The 23367-nt window shown below is 38.9% G+C and overlaps 1 protein-coding gene across 7 annotated transcripts in view; it reads left to right on the top strand.

The window, feature by feature from the left end:
- LOC102391160 (phosphatidylcholine translocator ABCB4) overlaps positions 1 to 23367 on the top strand; it is a 72002-nt gene that overhangs the window by 23490 nt on the left and 25145 nt on the right. For 5 of the 7 annotated variants that reach the window (XM_044946557.2, XM_025290989.3, XM_045166377.1 and 2 more), the window contains 9 exons: positions 1803 to 1916; positions 3432 to 3542; positions 3762 to 3887; positions 7349 to 7552; positions 7905 to 8075; positions 13788 to 13949; positions 16699 to 16860; positions 20524 to 20670; positions 23066 to 23170. In XM_044946557.2, coding sequence (XP_044802492.2) covers positions 1803 to 1916; positions 3432 to 3542; positions 3762 to 3887; positions 7349 to 7552; positions 7905 to 8075; positions 13788 to 13949; positions 16699 to 16860; positions 20524 to 20670; positions 23066 to 23170 — 1302 coding nt within the window. Of the gene's footprint in view, positions 1 to 1802; positions 1917 to 3431; positions 3543 to 3761; positions 3888 to 7348; positions 7553 to 7904; positions 8076 to 8762; positions 8893 to 13787; positions 13950 to 16698; positions 16861 to 20523; positions 20671 to 23065; positions 23171 to 23367 lie in introns of those variants that run through there. The other 2 variants (XM_025290991.3, XR_003110906.3) reach the window with 2 other exon arrangements.

A 23367-nucleotide genomic window follows, 5' to 3' on the forward strand; every position in this document is an offset into this window, starting at 1 on the left:
GAGCATCACAAGTCATTAGACCAATTGAGAAACATATGGAGCATATAAAGAAAGATGGAAAGAATTTATTAATGAACAAATATCAATTGGTACCATCTTCATTGTGCCTGTGATTTTCATTACATAAAAAGTAGACATTATTATACATAGGTCATAGTATGAGAGAACATTAAATTTGTATCATATTGGCTATCCAAATACAAGATGAAAAGTGATTTTAGTCTTTTTTTCTTTTACAAAATGAAAATAGGTTCATTTTATGATTAGAAAAATTATACATACTAGTTATACAAAAGATTAGAATACTTTATCTTCCAGATTATTTTCTGTATATGGGTTTTTCTCTTGAAACCTAAATTGCATTATGCGTATCTTTTTGTAAATGTTTTTATAAACTAGCAACATATTGTGACCTTCTTTCCATGTCAGTGATGGTCAGGACAACACGTAACCATTCAACTAGCTATGTTTTAAAACCTGCACTTCCCTGTCTTTCTAAACAGAGGACATGGAACACAGTTTGACCCCTTGATGATGACTTAGGGGCATTATGGGAATTTATCATTTCAGAATGTTCTCTAGAGTGGTACCTTCAGACCCCCATTGAAGTGTTGAGGGCTGTTTGGCTGGATGAGGTTTCATCACTACTGAGTCTTTTTTCTCATGTTGGTCCCCTCTCCTTGTCAGCTTGGAAGCACTCCGCCTCTCTTTACTTGCTCATTTGCTCAATTTTACAAAGTGGGGAGATTGAGCCCTGACTCTGGCATTCATCCTCTCTGGCCTGGTCTCCCCATTTGTTGGGTATAGACAGTGACTTCTCCCAAATAGGGGAGCAGAGTGAGTCCCATGATGCAGGGAGCCCAGTGATGCCCTCTTCATAAAGACCAAGAACTCAAGTGTGTTAACTTTCTAGCATTGCTTCTGGTAGGGACATTTTTTTGCTCTCTTGCTGGTCTTTCTCTGTATTGCAGATAGTAGATAGATATTTGAGTTCTGGTATGTTAAGTGTTAGTGTTATTTGTCATCGTCTAAGAAAAGCCAAACTCTAAGTAGATGTTTCACCATGCCCAGAGAGGAAGGAGTCATTTCTCTTCATTTAGGTTTTTCTTAGTTAATGTATGCTAATAACCTGGATTCCTGAAACTACAGTCTTGACTTTTCTGTATCAATTTGTTTTCCTAGTGAAAAAAAAAATGAAGGGAAATGTGTTAAGTTTGTGTGCTATAGTATAGACTAATTGTGTAGAGGAATTATTAATTAATGCACACAGATGTGATTTATAATGCATGAACCATTAATTTTTAATGTTAAGAATCATATCAAAATGTGTGTGTGTATATATATGTATGTATATATATATATATAACATGGCACTTTTTAAGGAAAGTTCTATGGGGCCAGAATCTACCTTGTTTCATTTTGAACATTCTGTGTAATTCCATGCATAGTTAGAGAAAATAATTTAGTACTGAATAATACTGACAGAAAATATTTTCCTCTGGTGGCAATGGCTTCAGAATCAAGGCAACAGATTTGAAAAATCTTTGTCATTTTGTCTAAGCCCAGGAGAAGAACAACCAATAGTTTGACAAGATAGATAAAAAAATATTTTTGAGGTTGAAGAAACCCATTTGTGCAACAAAATTTACCTTGTAAATTTTGCTCTTGTGCTGAAAAAAATTTTCAAGGGATAGACCTAATCTTGACGCTTTGGGTGGCCTGTGTTCCAAACACATTGTGTGTGAGATGACAGTGGACACTGGAATGGGACATGTGACTCTTCCTTGTGTTCTTTTGCTCAGGTCTTTTTCTCAATCCTGATTGGAGCCTTCAGCATTGGACAGGCCGCTCCCTGTATTGATGCTTTTGCCAATGCAAGAGGAGCAGCATATGCGATCTTTGCTATTATTGATAGCGTGAGTCATTTATTATTTTTAATGCTGAAAAATTTTTTGAGGCCTGGATAATTAAATCTGGCTTTATGTTAAATGTCCTGTAAAAATTAAGTGACATGAAAAACCTCTGCTTGTTAATGAATAAAAGCAAATGCCTCTTTTGAATATTTGTAAAAGTTTGAAAAAAATACCTCTTTTTCAAGGTTAATTATTTGCATTATATTCTGATAACTCACAGGATCCCAAGATCAGTAATCAAAACCAGCTCTAATTGATGAGGAAACTTTTTTTGGTTAAGCCTAGACTTGACTATTTGTAACATTCACACTGGTTCCAAATTAAAGAATCAATACAAAATAATAATAAGTAATAGAAATGGGATTTCAAGTGAGGAATAAATGAGGTTAGGATTGCTTATTACTGTGCATGCCTCAAGTTAGGGTTTAATAAATTTAAGTTTTGAGTTAGCCAATTGGGGAATAAAAGGCAGAAAGTGCTAAGAACTTTTATAAAGGAGAACAGGTTTGTTTTTTTTGTTTTTTTTTTTAAAGAATTCTCTCTCCAATAAACTTTATTTTAAAGAAAAAATATTTCTGAATGTTTATCGTTAATCAAATAGCACTGATCTCATTTGGGAAAGTGCATCTGAACTAGTGTGTTATTATTAGAGTTCAAAGGAAAGATGTTTGTCTTCCTAGTTTTTCTCCTTTTCTCTTTCATTTTGTAGCCAGACTGAGAACATTATGCTTTGTAGACAGGATGAGTGGATGGAAAAATGATTGGTGGACCAAAATTGATAGTATGTTTGCTGTGGGTTTCCCTCCCTCAAAAAAAAAATGATCACTGTATATATGATATAATTTTGAATCCATTGTATTGCATAAGTTATCCTGACTGAAGTGAAATAAAGAAAATCATTTTGACACATTAAAGGTAGTCTCTGCATTTACACAGAGAAAATGTTAACTAGCTAACTGAAATGTAATTGTCTAGTCCAAGCAATTCCTGTTTCATTAATCTAAGTCATGAGAAAATTGGTCAGCTTCTGCATATATTGAAAATTTACATCATTCCAAACTAACTTGTCCCTAATCAATTGTTCAATTTTCTCAATCTAGTCCATCACACTTATTGTTTAGGAATAAGCTAATTTTCACTAAATGCTGAAATACCTGGATATATCAATTAGAGTATATTTTGTAATTGCAGTTGTAGGAATATACATTTAGAAAATTTATGAGGATATGCCAGAAACTTAAAGTGAAATATCATATGAAATGAAAATAATATATCCCTTATGTACTTTTTAAAAGAAACCTATTTTCAGAGAAGGAATACTTCCTTACACACATAAACACAAACATACAAACACACACACACACACACACACACATACAGTCTTCAACTTGGGTTCTGACTCACGTGAAGGGAATTGTGCTTTTCTGGGTCCTGTTTTTGGAATTGCTGAGGCCTAGTCCTTAAAAATGCAATTGTTTGTCCTATGATGGAATAGCCATTGAATTTTGTTTTGTTTAGGATCCTAAAATTGACAGTTTTTCAGAGAGAGGACACAAACCAGACAACATCAAAGGGAATTTGGAGTTCAGAGACGTTCATTTCTCTTATCCTGCTCGGCCTGATGTCCAGGTATTATAAGTTATATTTATAGGGATTCCTAATTTAGATTGATTGTTTAATCATCTTCAGGAATCCACAGTCTCTATTATTTTGATATGTATGTGCCTTTTCCTTTGGGGGTTATAGTCCCTTATTTAATACTATTTTTCCAAATTTAAAATTGAGTCAGATTACTTCTCTTTCAGGCTTTTGATGTGAAGTGCACTCTTTTTCTCTCTTCCCTTAAAGATCTTGAAGGGCCTCAACCTGAAGGTAGAGAGTGGGCAGACGGTGGCCCTGGTTGGGAACAGCGGCTGTGGGAAGAGCACAGTAGTCCAGCTGGTGCAGAGGCTGTATGACCCTGATGTGGGGAGTGTAAGTGGGAAGAACCCTGCTCATCAAAATGGGAAGCTGGGTATCAAATAGCCCTTAGAAAAATTTTTTGGTAACATATTTGCATGTGAATCCAATTTTGGTTAAAAAAAGAAAAAGGCTATGGAATTGCAATGTATCTGGATAAGACCTTCAAACCCTTGGGATATTTTGACAAAAGTAGTCAAGATGATAAAACTCAAAGAAGCTAGACAATGCTCTCCTCTGTTCCAACTAAACTTTTCATAATCTACTATGTCACTGGAAAACAGTCGTCCAAACCACTGAGAGGATTCTTTTCAATGACTTACTGAGTTTGTTAAAAATGTTCCACATTAATAATTGTCAATAAGCTTGTGTTCAGGGTCACAAGGAATCTTAGGACAGTAATTAAATTCATCAAAGACAGTTGAGTTTTCTTCAGTGTTGGAATATCTGAAGGGGAAAGTGGAACAGTCTCCATGAAACTGGGGACGTAAGAAACAGTAACGGCCTAGGGTATAGTTTTTTAATATTTTAAAATTTTTATTATAAATTGAAACTTACCGAAAAGTTGCAAGTAAGGAACTTACATATACTCTTCACCCAGATTTATTCATTGTTTTTATTTTGACCTACTTGCCTTATTATCATCTCTTTCTTACTGCATGTTTGTGTGTATGTATAAGACACACCACAAACATACATACCGGTTGTTTTCTGAACCTTTGAGAGTAAGTTAAAGATGTTACGGCCCCCTGACCCTTACATACATTAGAATATAATTTCTTTTTTTTTTTTTAATGTTATTGGATTATAGGTTGTTTTACAATGTTGTGTTCGTTTCAGGCATATAGCAAAGCAGAATGTATTTTCTAAGAAGACAACATTCTCTTACTTAATCACAAAACAATTATCAAAATCAGTAAATTTAACATTAATACAATAGGGGCCCACAGTAAATATTCAAATTTCCTCAGTTGTACTGACTTGCGAACATTGAGTTTACCTGACATTGAAATGTACTATAATTATGAAAACAGAAGTTTACAAGTTACACAAAAAAACAAAAACAAAAAGGCATTAATACAGGACAGAGATTCTAGGATATGTGAATTATTTACTTTCTTTAATAAAATTAACAAAATTTCTTTGAAAAATCTGATACACCAAGTAGGAACATGGACCCCTTCTCATTTCCTAAAGCAAACTCTAGGTTGGTTGAAGTATAAACAGTTTTCTTCATTTTTAAAAAAGAACCTAGTAAATACTTACATTGAGGATAAGCATTTCAAAACATCTTATTTTAAAAATTACTATTGGAGTAATACATTTTTAAAAGAAAATACATGTCAGGAAAAAAGTCTTCAGAAATTCTGTAACTCAGAGATATCCACTGTTCACATTGTGATTTAAGTTTGCTTACTGCTGAAATAATGGAAAAAATGCCCAGTGATACGGCTGATTGATTCAATTTTCCCTTAAACCTCTCTTCAATAAAAATCAGTAAAGCTATAGTTTAAGAAAGAAAGAAATTGGAATGAAAAATTTATGATATATGATAAAACTATTATATTACTATTTTATAAATTAATATGAATCTATCAGAGGCTATGAACATGCACATCTTTTGAGAATAAATGTAGATTTGTAAAAAAGAGTCAAGAAATGCTCAATTTCACTTATATATGAATTATATATAAGCTACACCATACACTTATTAATTAGAAAAGACAGATTAATATGATAAAAGCCAGTAAATTACAGTGAAGCAAATATATATTTATATATTCCTGCTGCCACTGTGAATTATTAAAAATCTTTTTAGAGCGTTTGTTCAACCTTTATTCAGCAAATAATAAATACCCAACATGTGCCAGTCATTGTATGAGTTAAGCAATTATTATTGGAGAAGAAAAAATAAAACATACTCTTCAGTCTGGTAATTCTGTCCTTCTACTATGATTGTCCTTCAGTGTTCTTTGCATGAAGCCAAATATTCAGCAGGTGGGAAATGCTGAAGTACATTATGGTATTGATATATTATGTAGAGTAAAACATCATAATGCCATCAAAGTGATATGTAGACTAGGTAGGTAAATGGACAGTTAATTCAGATTTAATAATGGTAAGCAAAATTCATAGTTATGCCAAAATACATAACTCAATATATAGTCATTTATGGAGAATATTCTATCCATGAAAAACAGTATACATAAGATAATAAAATCAAAAAAAGAAAAGACTTTATTTTTAGCCTTGTACATTGCTCTTTATTTCCAATTCCCATTTCTAACCACTGCTGCTGCTGCTGCTGCTAAATCACTTCAGTCGTGTCCGACTCTGCGTGACCCCACAGATGGTAGCCCACCAGGCTCCCCCGTCCCTGGGATTCTCCAGGCAAGAACACTGGAGTGGGTTGCCATTTCCTTCTCCAATGCAGGAAAGTGAAAAGTGAAAGTGAAGTCGCTCAGTTGTGTCCAACTCTTAGCGACCCCATGGACTGCAGCCCACCAGGCTCCTCCATCCATGGGATTTTCCAGGCAAGAGTACTGGAGTGGGGTGCCATTGCCTTCTCCGTCTAACCACTGAAATAAGTTAAACATTAGCTAAGGTGTTTTTTTTTTTGCATTGTCAGCAAACAGATTTTATTGTGCTATATTCTAAAAACAATATGTATAGTTCTGATAAAGATTATTTAAAAGATGGTTTTACCAGTGTTGCTGCTGCTGCTGCTAAGTTGCTTCTCCAATGCATGAAAGTAAAAGTGAAAGTGAAGTCGTTCAGTTGTGCCCAACTCTTAGTGACCCCATGGACTGCAGCCTACCAGGCTCCTCCATCTATGGGATTTTACAGGCAAGAGTACTGGAGTGGGGTGCCATTGCCTTCTCCGTACCAATGTTGAAAACACCCCAATTAAACTAATAGATTCCAATGTATAAATTGAATGGTAATAATTTAAATAAAAGAATAAAGCATTCAAAATATAAGATCTTTGTAAACACAGCAAGCAGAAATAGCTGATAATCCCATTAAAGTGTCTTTTAAAAGAATAAAGATATAAATTACTGCTGCTGACTTTTAATATTATGTGAGTGCTAATGAAGAAACTTTATTAGCAGGAATCCCTGGCCGTCCAGTGGTTAGCACTCAGCACTTTGCAGTGGGCCTGGATTTGATTCCTTGCTTGAGAACCAGGATCCCGCAAGCCAAGTGGCATGGCCAAAAAAAGGAAAAGAAAAACTTTTATTAGCACCATTTTATTCACATGTCATGTGGTAAAATAATAAATAGCTCACTCAGTTTGTACGGATCCATTGCATTTATTGTTAATTTTTTTTTAATTTGTGGATAATTCCTTTACAATGGTGTCTTGGTTTCTGCTGTACAACTTAAATCACATATTAGCTAAGGCTTTTTTGGTAACGAATGCTTTCAATGTCAAATGGTTTAAAATATTTAATGGAAGTATCTTGTTTCTTCAGATTATCATCGATGGGCAGGACATTAGGACATTTAATGTAAAGTATCTGAGGGAAATAATTGGAGTGGTGAGTCAGGAGCCGGTGCTCTTTGCTACCACCATTGCTGAAAATATCCGTTACGGCCGTGGAAATGTCACCATGGATGAAATAAAGCAAGCTGTGAAGGAAGCCAATGCCTATGAGTTTATCATGCGGTTACCACAGGTAAAGCCTCTGTTAATTTAAGTGCCCTCAAACTTCACTTCATGCCACCGAGTTCTTTCTTCAAAGCTTAAGCTAATAATGTTTGAAGTTCCAGGTTGTCCAACTTTGCTAGGTAAGTCCCTCGAATTATCCATTTGGAGGGTCAAGGAGTGTAGCTTGGTACAATGACTCATAGGAAATTTTATACAGAGTTTGTGTTAGTAGTTTTTTAGAATGTGAAATGATTTATTATGACTTGTGACTCATTACGCTAGTCAAAATGAAGCGCCCTGTTGTCTTCCATGAATTCCTAGACTCCATAGCTTTTTCTATTTGAAATATTTCAAGAGCTCTACCACGCTTTCTGTTGTAGAAATTTGACACCCTGGTTGGAGAGAGAGGGGTCCAGCTGAGCGGTGGACAGAAGCAGAGAATCGCCATCGCCCGGGCCCTGGTTCGCAACCCCAAGATCCTCCTGCTGGACGAGGCCACCTCAGCGCTGGACACGGAGAGTGAAGCCGAGGTTCAGGCAGCCCTGGATAAGGTCAGTGGGTCCTCAACGCCTGAAGGACCGGCCAACTGAAACTGTATTGAAATTCTTACCAGTGCTTTGCGAGCCTAGGCTGAAAAACATGGACATGAGAGCAGATGCAGCTCTCCTGTGGGGCTTTTTTTTTAACGTGTTACTTCATGTGGAGTGCAGTTGGTTAACAATGTTGTGATAGGTTCAGGTGCGCAGCAGAGCGACTCAGCATTTAGGTATCCATGCATCCATCCTCCCCCAAACTCGCCTCCCATCCAGGCTGCCACATAACACTGAGCAGAGTTCCCTGTGCTGTACAGTGGGTTGGTTATCCATGTTAAATACAGCAGTGTGTACAGGTCAGTGCCATGGGACTTTCTTTCAGGGCACATTGCAGAGAGAGGTGGGCAGCCCACTTGCTGGCTTGCTTTGTTGGACCAAGGTGCAGTTATCCCCTGGTCCAGGCCTGTGCAAGAACCGCTTAGCTTTGGGGGTTTTGTTTGTTTTTTTACATATAGGTTAGGACTTTGATCAAAAGTTCTTACGGTAAAACGTACAAAGAAAATTCTGATTACTTACCCAGTGGTCCATCTGAAAAGCAGTTCAAAATACTTGCCTTATTTTGTAGCAGTACATCATCTTTATCTGTTCATAAAAGTGAATGAGTGATTCTCTGGAAATAAAGTTCAATTTTTGTGTTTCTTTAAGCATATAAATAAGGAATATATTTCAAGGCCGCTGAACTCATGGGCCTGGCTCAGTGTTTCTAAATCTCTCACTATCGTCTTTACTAAGCTGAAGCTTCACAGGATGAACCTTATCTTGGGACACTTTCAAGGTTAGTGCTGATGTCATCTGTCATAACAACATAGTATAAAAACTGGAGTCAGATGACACTATGTAAATAGATTTCAAACACATAAATATCATAAACATTTTTGACTTCAGAAAGTTTAGTAATAAAATGGGCAAGTTACTTAACAGTCTATCCAAATTCCTCTTGAAATTTTGTTTTTCTGAATTGACCTACTTTATTTTTCAGTTTTTATTGAAATATAGTTGGTTTACAATGTGGCATTAGTTTCAGGTGTACAGCAAAATGATTCAGTCGTACATATATATGTGTGTGTATATATATTATATATCAGATATATATATATATGTCCTCTTGAAATTATACAGATGAGCTGTATGAACCTTATTTTCTCAGGAAAATGTATACTTGAATCCTAAGTAAACACAACTGCCTTGTGTGCTATAAACTGTAGTTAATTCAGGCTTCGTGGTTTATCATATTAACATTTTGGCTTATTTTATATAATGTAATTTAATAATTAATGAGAAAATATGATATTCTCTCAGAGAATTATAAGAGAGAATTATGAGAGTATATGGTATTCTCTCATAAATTATTCCTCATTAATTTTTGTACTGAATTACACTGCTTTCATGTATATTAAGTCTCAAGGAACCAAAATATAATACATAGGGGACTTATATTTGGTTGGTTAATTAGAAGTGACTTAAATCAGGAAATCATAAAAACAAATACATGCATTCATTAAATAATTGATTTAAAATGTGTCAGAATAGATTTTTTTTTAGCATAAAGTTATGTACGATAAGAGATATTTATGGGAACAAAGTCCTAGTTAGCCCTAGGACACAGGTCCTAAAACTTTCTAGGATGTGCACATTCAGGATAGTAGCCCTTGCTGTGCAGAATTACTGACAAGTTTTTTCATGATGTGAATTCTGTCAGCAAAAGTTGTATCCTTGCAAGTTTTAATTCATATTTGGATACATTACTTCTTTGAATTTTAGCAATTTGTGTTGGCAGACACAGAAGCTATAAGGCCTCTTGAAGTCTATGTTTCGGACATTGAACAAGCATTCATTCCTTCACAGCTTTTGCTTAAAACTAGTCATCTGGCCTGCCCAAATTTGAGGAGGCGGAAAAACACAGTCCATCTCTGAAGGGAATAGCTGCAAAGTGTTTGTGGCCATTTTTTATCTACCATAGTTGCTACAGATGGTTTATAATCTACCGAATTGACTCCATACATTGCAAGATAACTGATACGTTTTTCAGACAATAAACTATGTCTTGAAGAGGGAAGTCCTTCATTATTGCATTCTCCCCAGTGATACTGGTCAGTCAGTTGGCTGGTCCATCTGGTTAAAAACCAACTGTCTTAACAATGAAAGTTGGGTTTTGTAATTCTCTGTCCTTGAGGAGCATAAGGAGGTAACACTGTTACTGTTTTCCTCTCTGATTACCTAGCCTGGAAGCAGAACAGTTTCCTTCTGTAGCCCCTTTCATCACTGTCTCTTGTCTGGCACCATGCTCTTGTACTTAGCTATTTATTTACATGCTTTCTGTCTCTCTCTCCCCTAAGAGGCAGAACTAACAAAAGGCTCATGTTTACTCTATAACACCCACTCCAGTGCCTGCACATAGTAAAGCCTGAATACATTTTTACTGAATTGATTACCATGGCCTAGCTCATTGAATAATGCAGTTCTACTTTAGAAAAAAATAATTAATGACCATATCCACTTTTGGCTCAATAGATAGCAACTGTTCTTCAAAATACATAATAGGTTTTTCAGTATAAAATCTTAAAGAAGACTAGAAAAGCAGACTTGATATTTTTATTTTTTAAAGAAAGTCAATAATCACAAAGTTTTGTACCTATGTCCCTCTTCTACTTACAGTGTTTCCATACTGGAGGGGCAGGAAAAGAATGAAAATAGTGATTTAATGAAATGATCCCTGAAAGTTTCTATTTGTGCTTTTTTCCCCCTCAGAAGTCAAGAAGCCTAATAGATGAGCGCTTCCTCTGTTTGGGCCTACCTTTCATTCCTGTGCTGTGAGCTTAATCACACAGTCGTGTCCAGCTCTCTGTGACCCCAGGCACTGCAGCCCGCCAAGCCCCTCTGTCTGTGGGATTCTCCAGGCAGGAATACTGGAGGGGGTTGTCAAGCTCTCCTCCAGGGGATCTTCCCAACCCAGGGATCGAACCCAGGTTTCCCACGTTGCAATAGGATTCTTCACTGTCAGAGTCACCAGGGAAGCCCACCTGCACATCCAAAATTAGAAGTTTCAAATTTAATAGTTGTTCTCCTTGAACCCAGGATATTTGTTTGCCAGTGTCTTGTCATCGTGGGGGTGTTTGAAAATACCCTTTTGTGTCAAATCTCCTCTACTCTAGCCAAAATTCTTTGGTCAACTTTGGCTAACTTTGAAATTCACAAATACATACTTTATTTCTCCTGCACACCAGTCATTTACTCACGAGTCTGACTCCCAATTCCTTGTTTTTATTTTTTAAGTTGACATAGCATTAACCTATTGTTATCATAATGATAAACCCAGCCAGTGTTAGCAGTTACTCATCACTATTAGTATCATGAATATAATTAGATTGATCAAATTAGTTCCTGTATACCTTATCATACATGGACAAAGCTGTGCAACTTCCTTATTAGTATATCAGTAAAGATTTATGAAGGTTTCTTTGGGGCCCAATTGCTAAAAATCAAAGAACAGTCTTAAATGTTGTCCAGTAGACTTATGCTCTAGTCTCTGTCTTTTTATGCTTTCATGTGTGTTAGTGTGTGTGCACGCGTGTTAGTCACTCAGTTGTGTCGGACTCTGCAACCCCTGGTAGCTCAGATGGTAAAGTGTCTGCCTACAATGCAGGAGACCCAGGTTCGATCCCTGGGTCGGGAAGATCCCCTGGAGAAGGCAATGGCACCCCACTCCAGTACTCTTGCCTGGAAAATCCCATGGACGGAGGAGCCTGGTAGGCTACAGTCCATGGGGTCGCAATGAGTCGGACACGACTGAGTGACTTCACTTCATACTTCATACTTCGTACTTCTGCAACCCCATCAATGGTAACCCGCCAGTCTCCTCTGTCCATGGGATTTTCCAGGCAAGAATACTGGAGTGGGTTGCCATTTCCTTCTCCAGGGCATCTTCCTAACCCAGGGATCAAACCTGGGTTTCCCCCATTGTGGGCAGATTCTTTACCATCTGAGCTATTAGGCTGTTTTATATTTTTTGAAACATAATTGATTAATCTGGTTATTAGTATAAGGCCTGAAGAAGAAAGACCACATTATTTTTTTTCCAGGTGGCTACACAATTGACTCAGTACCATTAATCACATAGTCTACTTTTTCTCAACTGATAGACAATGCATATTTATCACACACTAATTCTTTAAAATGTATGTCTATTCTGGACTCTCTGTATGGTTCTGTTTATCAAATTTTCTGTTTATGTGATAGCTTCCCCTGGATTTTATTGTTTTAATTGCTGTAGCTTTTTATGTTTTAGTATCTAGTGGAGATACTACCCAGATACTTATTACCTTTTTCAGAATTTTTGTGAATGCTCTTTTTAAAAAGATTGATGAATCTTTTAAAAAGATTCATATACCATGAAGTTCACCCTTTTTAAATGCACAGTTCATTGGTTTTTAGTATTAATATATTCACAAGATTTTACAACCATTTGCATGATCTCACTGCAAAATATTTTCATCATTCCAAAAAAAAAAAAAAACCCAAACCCTTGTACCCCATAGTATTCACTCTCTATTCTACTCTCACCCTTGAGCTTGGCAACCGCTAATCTTTCTCTCTCTCTCTGGATTTTCCCATTCTGGACATTTCCTATAAATAGAATCATACAAGGCATGGTCTGTTTTAACTGACTTCTTTAACTTAGCATCATATTTTTAAGGTCCATACATATTGAAACACGTATCAGAATCTCATTTCTTTTCCTGGCCCAGTGCTATTCCATTGTATGGATATACCACCTTTTGTTTATCTTTTGATCAACTGAACATTTGGATTGTTCTCACTTTTTGGCTATTATGAATCTAGCCTCGCATTTTTATGTTTTTAACTGCTTAGGTGATTTGGGCCACGCCCTAAATACCATGCTAACAATGTGGTTTTATTGCCTCAGAGTAGGTAGGTAGTGGTCTTAAGAAGTTGTTAGTCTAATAGGGTAATGAATATTAAAAAGAATAACTATTGTTAATGACGTAACGTGAATAATTTGATGGACATTTTCCAGCCCATTCATTAACCCATCAAGCTAATGACATGTAAGCTCACTGAACTACTTAGGGGGTGATTTATAGATTTCAGTATCCATAAAAACCACCCAAAGTATTTGTTAAAAATCACAGTTACTGGCCCCACTCCAGAGTTTGTGATTGAGATGGTCTTTGAACCATAATTTAAACCATCCAGACCTCAGGATATGTTTTCGCCTAAGGTACCTGCACGTAGTCCATCAGAATTACAATCACACTAATTACAGAATTGCAGGCAGTTCAGAAGAAATCCTACAGAAGTGCTCTGGAGAAGGCCTTATGCGGCAACAACTTCTGAACATGCTTCTGCTAAAGTCTTTAGCATATCGTATAACTCAGAAGCAGGGCTCCTCACGATGGTATGAAAACATTAGAGAAGCTCCGGAGTTCTCCATCTTCATCCTGGGGGATTGGCCTCCTTTCTGGTCCAGAACTTAAGTCCCCTCGTGTCCATTCACATGTGAGAGATACCTTTGTGCCCTGATCACCCAGGGATGGTGAGCTGCTCTCCATCAGCCACAGACACCCCCATCTGCCTGCCTCACTGTGCGTTGTCAACAGTGTAAGGGCGGTGTGAGCCTGCTCCCTTCACGCCTGCCCTTTTCGCCTCTAGGCCAGGGAAGGCCGGACTACCATAGTGGTAGCTCACCGACTGTCTACAGTCCGCAATGCGGATGTCATCGCCGGGTGTGACGACGGAGTCATTGTGGAGCAAGGAAGCCACAGAGAACTAATGAAGAAGGAAGGGGTGTACTTCAGGCTTGTGAGCACGCAGGTACCTGCTTCTTGGCAAGTTTTTCTGGTGTTTTTTCCTTAATATAATATTCTTTCTTTATTAAAATATCATATAGCTAATGCTGTACTGAGAAATCAGAAGTATCAGAAAGATGCCACGCATACATCTGAGACTTTAATTCAGAGTCGTTGAAAGAATCTTGAAAGAGAGAGGTGGGGAGGGGTGAAATAAAAGAAAACACCAAAAACATTTTGAACTTGTCGTTTAGGACAGTGATTCCTAATTGCCTGTTCAAACTAAGGGGTCCTTCCCCCAGTAGATTAGGGATGTTCAGAGTGGTGGTTGGGGTAAGAGACTGATGCCAGGTAGTTGGGAGAGGTCCTATGAGACCTTAAAATACTTCCCAGATCATCCTAATGAAGCCAACAGCAAGACTCATGGCTCTTGGAAGTGAATAGTTCAGTGTTTTGTTTTTTGTTTTTGGCTTGCGAGATCCTAGTTCCCTGACTGGGGATCAAACCCTGGGCCCACAGGAGTGAAAGTGCCAAGTCTTAACCTCTGGGCCTCCAGGGAATTCCTGAGTTTGGTTTTCCTTTAAAACAACAACAACAATAACAACTATTCACTCTGTTTCCTAGAGCAGGTTCTATTGATAATTCTTGATTTGCCTTATTATTGAAATTAGTCACGAGCAATTTTTCAAAATAAATAACCAAAAAATATTTATCCTGTAAACACAATTCTTCTATTTGTAAAAGTTTATACATTTGCTTTGATAACTATAATATGTACATATTTTTGTTATTTTTCTTCACATTTCAAATACACACACTCCAAATACTATCATTTTATATGTCCTCAGCAGTAATTACATTAATGTGTAATAAACTGCTCAATCATTTCTCTAAAGTTGACTATGTGGCTTGTTTCTAGTAATTCTTTGTTCTAAATATTGCCCTTTGGGAGCACTTGGTGGGGAGGGGGGTTAGGGTGGGTTCCAAAAAAGTAAAAAATTTGTTTTGTTTTCTGACAAGTAATTAACTCCTCTGAGTCTCAGTTTCCACATTAGAAATACAAAACCTACCATGTGAGGCTGCTGCAAGGTTAAGAAATAAGCACCCATTTAGTTCAGTTCAGTTGCTCAGTAGTGTCCGACTCTTCGCAACTCCATGGACTGCAGCACACCAGACCTCCCTGTCTATCACCTACTCCCGGAACTTATTCAAACTCATGTGCATTGAGTCAGTAATGCCATCCAACCATCTCATCCTCTGTCGTCCCCTTCACCTCCCACTTTCAATCTTCCCCAGCATCAGGGTCTTTTCAAATGAGTCAGCTCTTCACATCAGGTGGCTAAAGTATTGGAGTTTCAGCTTTAGCATCAGTCCTTCCAGTGATCACTCAGGACTTATTTCCTTTAGGATAGAATGGTTGTATCTCCTTGCTGTCCAAGGGACTCTCAAGAGTCTTCTCCAACACCACAGTTCAAAAGCATGAATTCTTTGGCACTCAGCTTTCTTTATAGTCTAACTTTCACATCCATACATGACCACTGGAAAAACCATAGCATTGACTAGACGGACCTTTGTTGACAAAGTAATGTCTCTGCTTTTTAATATGCCATCTAGGTCGGTCATAACTTTTCTTCCAAGGAGGAAGAGTCTTTTAATTTCATGGCTTCAATCACCATCTGCAATGATTTTGGAGCCCAAAAATTAAAGTCAGCCACTGGTTCCACTGTTTCCCCGTCTATTTCCCATGAAGTGATGGGACTGGATGCCATGCTCTTAGTTTTCTGAATGTTGAGCTGTAAGCCAACTTTTTCACTCTCTTTCACTTTCCTCAAGAGGCTTTTGAGTTCCTCTTCACTTTCTGCCATAAGGGTGGTATCATCTGCATATCTGAGGTTATTGATATTTCTCCCAGCAATCTTGATTCCAGCTTGTGCTTCTTCCAGCCCAGCGTTTCTCATGATGTACTCTGTATATATGTTAAATAAGCAGGGTGACAATAGACAGCCTTGATATACTCCTTTTCCTATTTGGAACCAGTCTGTTGTCCTATGTTCAGTTGTAATTGTTGCTTCCTGACCTGCATACTGGTTTCTCAGGAGGCAGTTCAGGTGGTCTGGTACTCCCATCTCTTTCAGAATTTTCCAGAGTTTGTTGTGATCCACACAGTCAAAGGCTTAGCAATAGTCAATAAAGCCGAAGTAGATGTTTTTCTGAAACTCTCTTGCTTTTTCAATGATCCAACTGATGTTGGCAATTTGATCTCTGGTTCCTCTGCCTTTTCTAAAACCAGCTTGAACATCTGGAAGTTCACTGTTCACATATTGTTGAAGCCTGGGTTGGAGAATTTTGAGCATTACTCTGCTAGCATGTGAGATGAGTGCAGTTGTGCGGTAGTTTGAACATTCTTTGGCATTGCCTTTCTTTGGGATTGGAAAGAAAACTGACCTTTTCCAGTCCAGTGGCCACTGCTGAGTTTTCCAAATTTCCTGACATATTGAGTGCAGCACTTTCACAGCATTATCTTTTAGAATTTGAAATAGATCAACTGGAATTCCATCACTTCCACTAGTTTTATTTGTAGTGATGAGCACCACCTGAATATACTAGAAAAAGTACTTTAAAAGGTATGTGAATTTTGTCTCAATAAAGCTGTTAAATCATTTTTTTTTAAGCATCTAACACAAAATAGACGCCTGACAAATAATAGTTACTTGTCCTAAACTGAAGGTTACATCCATCTGGACACACAACTCAACATTTTGTTCTTCTTCTAGATTTCAGGAAGCCAGGCCCAGTCAGAAGAATTTAAAGTTGCACTCGCTGATGAAAAGCCTGCCATGGGTTTGACTCATCCCATAGTTAGGCGTTCTCTTCATAAAAGCCTGAGGAGTTCCCGACAGTATCAGAACGGCTTTTATGTGGAAACCAGTGAACTTGTAAGTTGTTTTTCAATTAGCTTTCTTTGTTTAGTTTTGTTGGTGAAGTCTGTAGGCTTGCAAGTACATTGTAGCCACAGAAGATTCCCACCATGAGCCATACTCTTCTTAAAAGAAGGAAATATCCAATATTAATTGTACTTGTCAAAAATTGAAATCAATTCCAATTAACAATGGATTTCCAATGTAAAGGGAGCCCAAAACATAGCCTTTGTGCTTAGATGCTTAAAATTAAAATGAGATATTCATTTTTGAGATCCAGAGTAATACAGGGCTCATCTAAAGTAAGAGGCCCTAATATTTGCATAATCTATTATGTAGGATTACTTTTGATTGTCTATGATAGGAAACCCCGAGTAATATCAATTTAAGAAAAAAAAGGTTTTATTTTTCTTTCACATTAAAAAAAAAAAAAAAAAGACTTACAGGTGAGAAACCCAGGGTTACAATGGTAACTCCACCATGGTTACCATGGACTCAGGCTCGTTTCATACTTATTCTCGTTATCATGGCATGTAGCTTTCATTCTCAGCAATCTAAAATGACTCTGGAAACTCCAGCCATCACATCTATCTTCCAAGCAGCAAGAAAAAACAAAGATTTCCCAGACATCTCATACAGTACTTAAAAAAAAAAAAAAACTATGTCATTGGCCATAACTTAATCACATGTCCATACTTAGCTACAAGGGAGAGTAGAAAACTGAACCTTTTTGCTATATGCATTGCTACTCTGAGTAAAACTGGAATTCTTACTAGGAAAAAGGACAGAATAACCAGAAATAGCCAAAGTGTACATTCTTTAATATTTCTCACCTGAAACCTTGGGATTTTTTTTTTAGATCAACATCTTACACTTTATAATACAAATTTTTACACAAATCACATGTTTACAGTACAAAAGGCAAAGGACCTCAAGAGAAGTAACTGGGATGATATTAATTCAAGTTAACAGAAGCTTTTATAATAGGAAGGGAACACATTCCAAGAAAAGATATTTTATGATTTTAAGAAACAATTTAGGAGTATATTTTGATGTTATTTGGAGAAGGCAATGGCACCCCACTCCAGTACTCTTGCCTGGAAAATCCCATGGATGGAGAAGCCTGGTAGGCTGCAGTCCATGGGGTCGCTAAGAGTCAGATACGACTGAGAGACTTCACTTTGATGTTATTCCCTGATAGCTCAGTTGGTAAAGAATCTGCCTCCAATGCAGGAGACCCTGGCTCGATTCCTGGGTCAGGAAGATCCCCTGGAGAAGGGGTAGGGCACCCACTCCAGTATTTTTGTGCTTCCCTTGTGGTTCAGCTGGTAAAGAATCTGCCTGCAATGCAGGAGATGTGGGTTCGATCCCTGGGTTGGGAAGATCCCATGGAGAAGGGAAAATGTACCCACTTCAGTATTCTTACCTGGATAGTCCCATGGACAGAGGAGCCTGGTGGACTACATCCAGTCCAGGGGGTCACAAAAGAGTTAGACTTGACTTAGCAACTAAACAATAGTTAATAAAAGCCGAGTATATTTTACTCTTGTGTTGGCCTGAAGAAACTGATCCTCCTGAGAGTTCATTGCGTCTGTTTTTCTCTGCCCACGATGTTATTCACTGCAGAGATAAGAAGGGCTCTTTTAGCAGTCTCAATCTTGGTGTATTTATGGAAAGAGAATAACATTGTATTATTGTGGTGCAATATTATTGTAAGTAAGATAAAGAGTTTCTCCCTTTTTGGCTGTGAAGAATTTGCTTCTCATTTTCTCATTTGTCTGGATAGTTACACTGTTACATCTTTAGAGTCTGGTATTTTAGAGGAGCACTTCTCTTGGAGAAATGCAAAGAGGGGTAGGCAGAAAATGCCACAATCAATACGGCTGTCCTTGGTGCCATCATAGAGGGATACACGGTGTGCCCAGGGAGAGGGGGAGATTAAATCTGATTAGAAGGACTGTTTGCTTGTGAAAAGCAGCCTGAGCTCCTTTATCAGGCTGGAGGCCAGGTCTAAAAGATAGTGCTACCTAGGGAGGTAAAAAGCCCCTAAAATGCAGAGGAGGGGGTGGTTTGAAAGCAAAGGGCTGAATAGAAACTATTTTTTTTTGTTGTTCTTCAATTTTATTTTATTTTTAAACTTTACATAATTGTATTAGTTTTGCCAAATATCAAAATGAATCCGCCACAGGTGTTCTCTATTTTATAGAGACACAAACGTGACCTATTTAAACAACTGTAAGGCCATGGGTTTCCATAGGCACTTATGGTATCAAGTTACTGTGAAACCACCTCTATATTCAGAATATTCTTTTTATTTTTATTTTTGGTCAGCCCACACAGCCTGTGCAATCTTAGTTCCCTGACTAGGAATTGAACACGGGGCCCTTGGCAGTGAAAGTGCTGACAGAGTCTTAACCACTGGACTGCCAGGGAATTCGCTAGAATATTCTCCTTTATGTGACTTAAATCCCTCATGTTTGACCAAAGAAGCTGGTATGTGCCAGGCATTGGGCTGTTTCTAAGGAGATAAAGTGTTGGTCATTCAGTTAGTCTCTCAGTTGTATCCAACTCTTTGCGACCCCCACGGACTATAACCCACCAGGCTCCTCTGTCCATGGGATTTCCCAGCAAGAATACTGGAGTGGGGTGCCATTTCCTTCTGCAGGGGATCTTCCTAATCCAGGGATCAAACCTGGGTCTCCTGCATTGCAGGCAGAGTCTTTTCCATCTGAGCCATAGCGAAAACCAAGTCATAATGTTGGGGTCACATAAGCCAAGACATCTTAAAACAAAACAGTCACAGAGATGTGTAAACAAATGGGGGGGAAGTCACAAAACAAGCTATAAAGCAGAAGTCTGTAGGGAATGCAGAGTAAAGTCAGTCTGCCCTACCGTTAGTAGTGGTGAAAGAAAAGGGCATGGGTACTTTAGTTTGGTGAGTTAGGACATGACAGGGTTCTGGGCTGAGGAGACCAGGCCCAGGTCCTCAGATGAATCACGGTGCCTTGTGCTGGTGAGGACGCTTAACCCATCTATTTGTGGGTCTTACCTTGTGTGACCCCAACATCATGACTTGAATTTTAGGGCATCTGGTGCCCAGATCCTGCTTCCGCTCATTGCTGAGGCTGGGATAGGGAGAGGCTGGTCACACCGTGAGGACTGCTTCTCGGGTGATGGACTCCCCCAGCTCAGGCTGTGCAGTCCATTTGCTGTCGTTCAGTCACTCGGTCATGTCCAGCTCTTTGTGACCCCGTGGACTCCAGCACGCTAGGCTCCCCTGTCCCTCACTATCTTCTGGACTTTGCTCAAACACATGTCTATTAAGTCAGCGATGCCATCCAACCATCTCATCCTCTGTTGTCCCCTTCTCCTCCTGCCTCCAATCTTTCCCAGCATTGGGGTCTTTTCGAATGAGTAGACTTTTCTCATGAGGTGGTCAAAGTATTGGAGCTTCAGCTTCAGTCCTTCCAGTGAATATTCAGGGTTGATTTCCTTTAGGATTGCCAGGGACAAGTTGACATCTTGTCACATCCTGTCTGACCCTCCCGTGGTCTGCTGTGGCCTAGTCATTCCCTTTGCCCAACTTGTAAGTTCCTGGAGGGCAGGCCAGGCCCTCTCCGGGTCCACACTCTGGTGCCTGTGATGTTGCTGCCTGTCCGTCTTGATGTGTGTGTGTTCTAGGACGAATCTGTGCTACCGGTGTCTTTTCTGAAGATCCTGAAACTGAACAAGACAGAGTGGCCCTACTTAGTGGTGGGAACCCTGTGCGCCGTTGCCAATGGGGCGCTCCAGCCGGCCTTCTCGGTCATCTTCTCAGAAATGATAGCGGTGAGTGTGGAAACACCACTGGATGGCCTGAGTGAAATCACTCAACCACGAAATCAGTTCTCATGCCAACCCGGTCCACTCTGCAGTAAGGCAGCCTCCAATGAACCTAAGCCAAAGGCTTTAATTCTCTGTTGAGGAAAGCCATGAGGCAAAATAAAACGTTGGCCAGTTATGCTTTCAGGGAAATTGGAAACTGTAAGATCCCTGAAGAAGGAAATGGCAACCCACTCCAATAATCTTGCCTGGAGAATCCCATGGACAGAGGAGACTGGCAGGCTACAGTTCATGGGGTTGCAAGAGTCGGACACGACTTAGCGACTAACCCCCTCAAAAGATCCCTGAAGGAGGCATTCTGTTCACTCTCTTCGTTCGGGTGAACTGGTGTCATGCTGTGATCCCCACCCTGTTTGTGGAGAGGAGATGCTCACCTCACAGGGTGGTTGGGTGGTGGGGATAGGGGAAGAGTTCACGTCTCAAGGGTTTAAGAGGCCAGGCTCTGGGCTCAGACTGGCCTCACCATTTAATTGCTGTGCTAAGTCGCTTCAGTCATGTCTGACTCTTTGCAACACTTGGAGCCCAGCAGGCCTCTCTGTCCATGGGATTCTCCAGGAAAGAATACTGGAGTAGGTTGCCATGCCCTCCTCCAGGGCACCTTCCTGACCCAAGGATAGAACTTAGGTCTCTTACGTCTCCTGCATCTTAAGTGGGTTCTTTGCCATTAGCGCCACCTGGGAAGCCCCCAGTTGCTGTGCAAATGCTCCACCTTGCTGCACCTCAGTTGTTCATCTGTAAAATGAACCTACCTCCTCGAATGGCTGATGATTAAGAGATGATAAAAACTATACTCCAATAAAAATTTTTTAAAAGAGAGATAAGTAACGATTAATATACAGAAAGCATTTAAGAGTGTCTACCTCAAAGTAAGTATTGAAAAGTACTATCTACTACATCATTGTTCAGTAATCCTTACAAGGCTTGGAGAGGCTGAGACACAGGAGGAAAACTCCTACAATCCAATTGTTAAATTCCCTGAGGGATGTTTATCAGAAGTGATCAGAAATATCTAAGGCTCCATAAAATCCAACATTTATATTTTATGTCCTTAGTTAATCTCTAATGTTATTGGATAGAATTTTTGTTAGAGTTGAATTATTCCCCATCATATAAAGAATTTATTATGCTTCTGAATTGGAACTTTGGTCTACAATTAAGACCACAAATTAAAAAATAAATGAATTACGGAGAACCCACCAACTGTTTTTACAGTACAGAATAAGGCAATCCCTGACTCTCTTGCAATTCAAAAACAGTGTGGGCTGTATTTATATGGCGGGGGGGCGGGGGGGGGGCCTCTCCTTGGTGTCAAATGGAGCTTTTGGAGATTGAGTAGAAAACAAAATAAACCAAGTCCTGCCCCCAAACAGTTTACTTTCTATTGGGACAGACGCATAACACACACACACACAAAACAAGTATATTACATGTCACAGGATCGCAGGCATTTTAAAAGCACAGTCAGGCAGTGGAGGGGCCTGCAGTGGGGGTGCGGTTTCGTGCAGTTCGGTCAGGACAGACCTCTTTGGGCCGAGGCCCTGTGGGGTGGGGGGAGGCAGGTGAGGGCGGAAGGAGTTCAGGCAGCGGGAGCAGCAGGTGCAGAAGAGGAGGAGTAAACATGTCGGTGTGCAGCCACACACAGTCCACGTGCAGTGCTCCAGCCATGGCAGTAACCACGCCAGTGAGTCCTCTACATACGAACCTTCAGGCTGTGAATTGCAAAGGTGCAAACTCACATGCCAGGCCTTGTATGCCAGCTGCTGCCCTACTGTGCTTTACAGGGTTCTGTACTATAAGATTAAAAATATTTCCTTTATTTTTTGTGTTCATTTTTTATGTATGCATTTGCGATAAGTATTAGAAACTTGTTTCTATGCAGCTGATCGTATTTGTTGGGGTATCTAGGCTAACTTTGTTGGATTTACAAAAAAAAAAAAAATTGGACTTATGAACCTGCTCTTGGAACTGAGCTCATTCATATATAGGGCACTTATTGTGTTCCTCAAATTCATGGAGACAGGAAGTAGAATGGTGGGACTTGATGACTAGGGGCAGGGTCGTGGAAGTCCCTGTTGAATGGGTCAGGATTTCATTATGGATGATGAAGACTTCTGGAAATGGATGGTGGCGAAGGTGGCACAACACTCTGAATATCCTTAACACCACTGCGTAGTACACTTAAAATCTACCTAACTTGATGTTACATATATTTTACCACAGTTAAAAAAAAAACACATATTCAAAATCTACTTTTTAAAATGGGATGCTCAAGCCATTGTTTCTGGGAGGAATATACAAGGTTCATGTAATCCAAGTGGGTATTTTAAATGTTCTCTTGTAGATTTTTGGACCAGGAGACAATGAAGTGAAGCAGCAGAAATGCAACATGTTCTCATTGCTTTTCTTAGGCCTGGGAATTATTTCCTTTTTTACATTCTTCCTTCAGGTAGGTACCTGTAATTTGATCTTCTTTATCCAGTCTATATTCAAGTACAGAATATAGATTAATTATCTATTAGATTTTCATTAATTATATGTTAATATAGATTCATTATTGATTAATCAAAGTCCAATAAAAGAAACAGGTTATCCAAACTTTATGTTTGCTGCTGTATAGCACGGGAAGCTCAGCTCGGTGCTCTG

Source organism: Bubalus bubalis, chromosome 8 (assembly GCF_019923935.1).
Source record: "Bubalus bubalis isolate 160015118507 breed Murrah chromosome 8, NDDB_SH_1, whole genome shotgun sequence".
In the NCBI taxonomy this organism is placed as follows: Eukaryota; Metazoa; Chordata; class Mammalia; order Artiodactyla; family Bovidae; genus Bubalus; species Bubalus bubalis.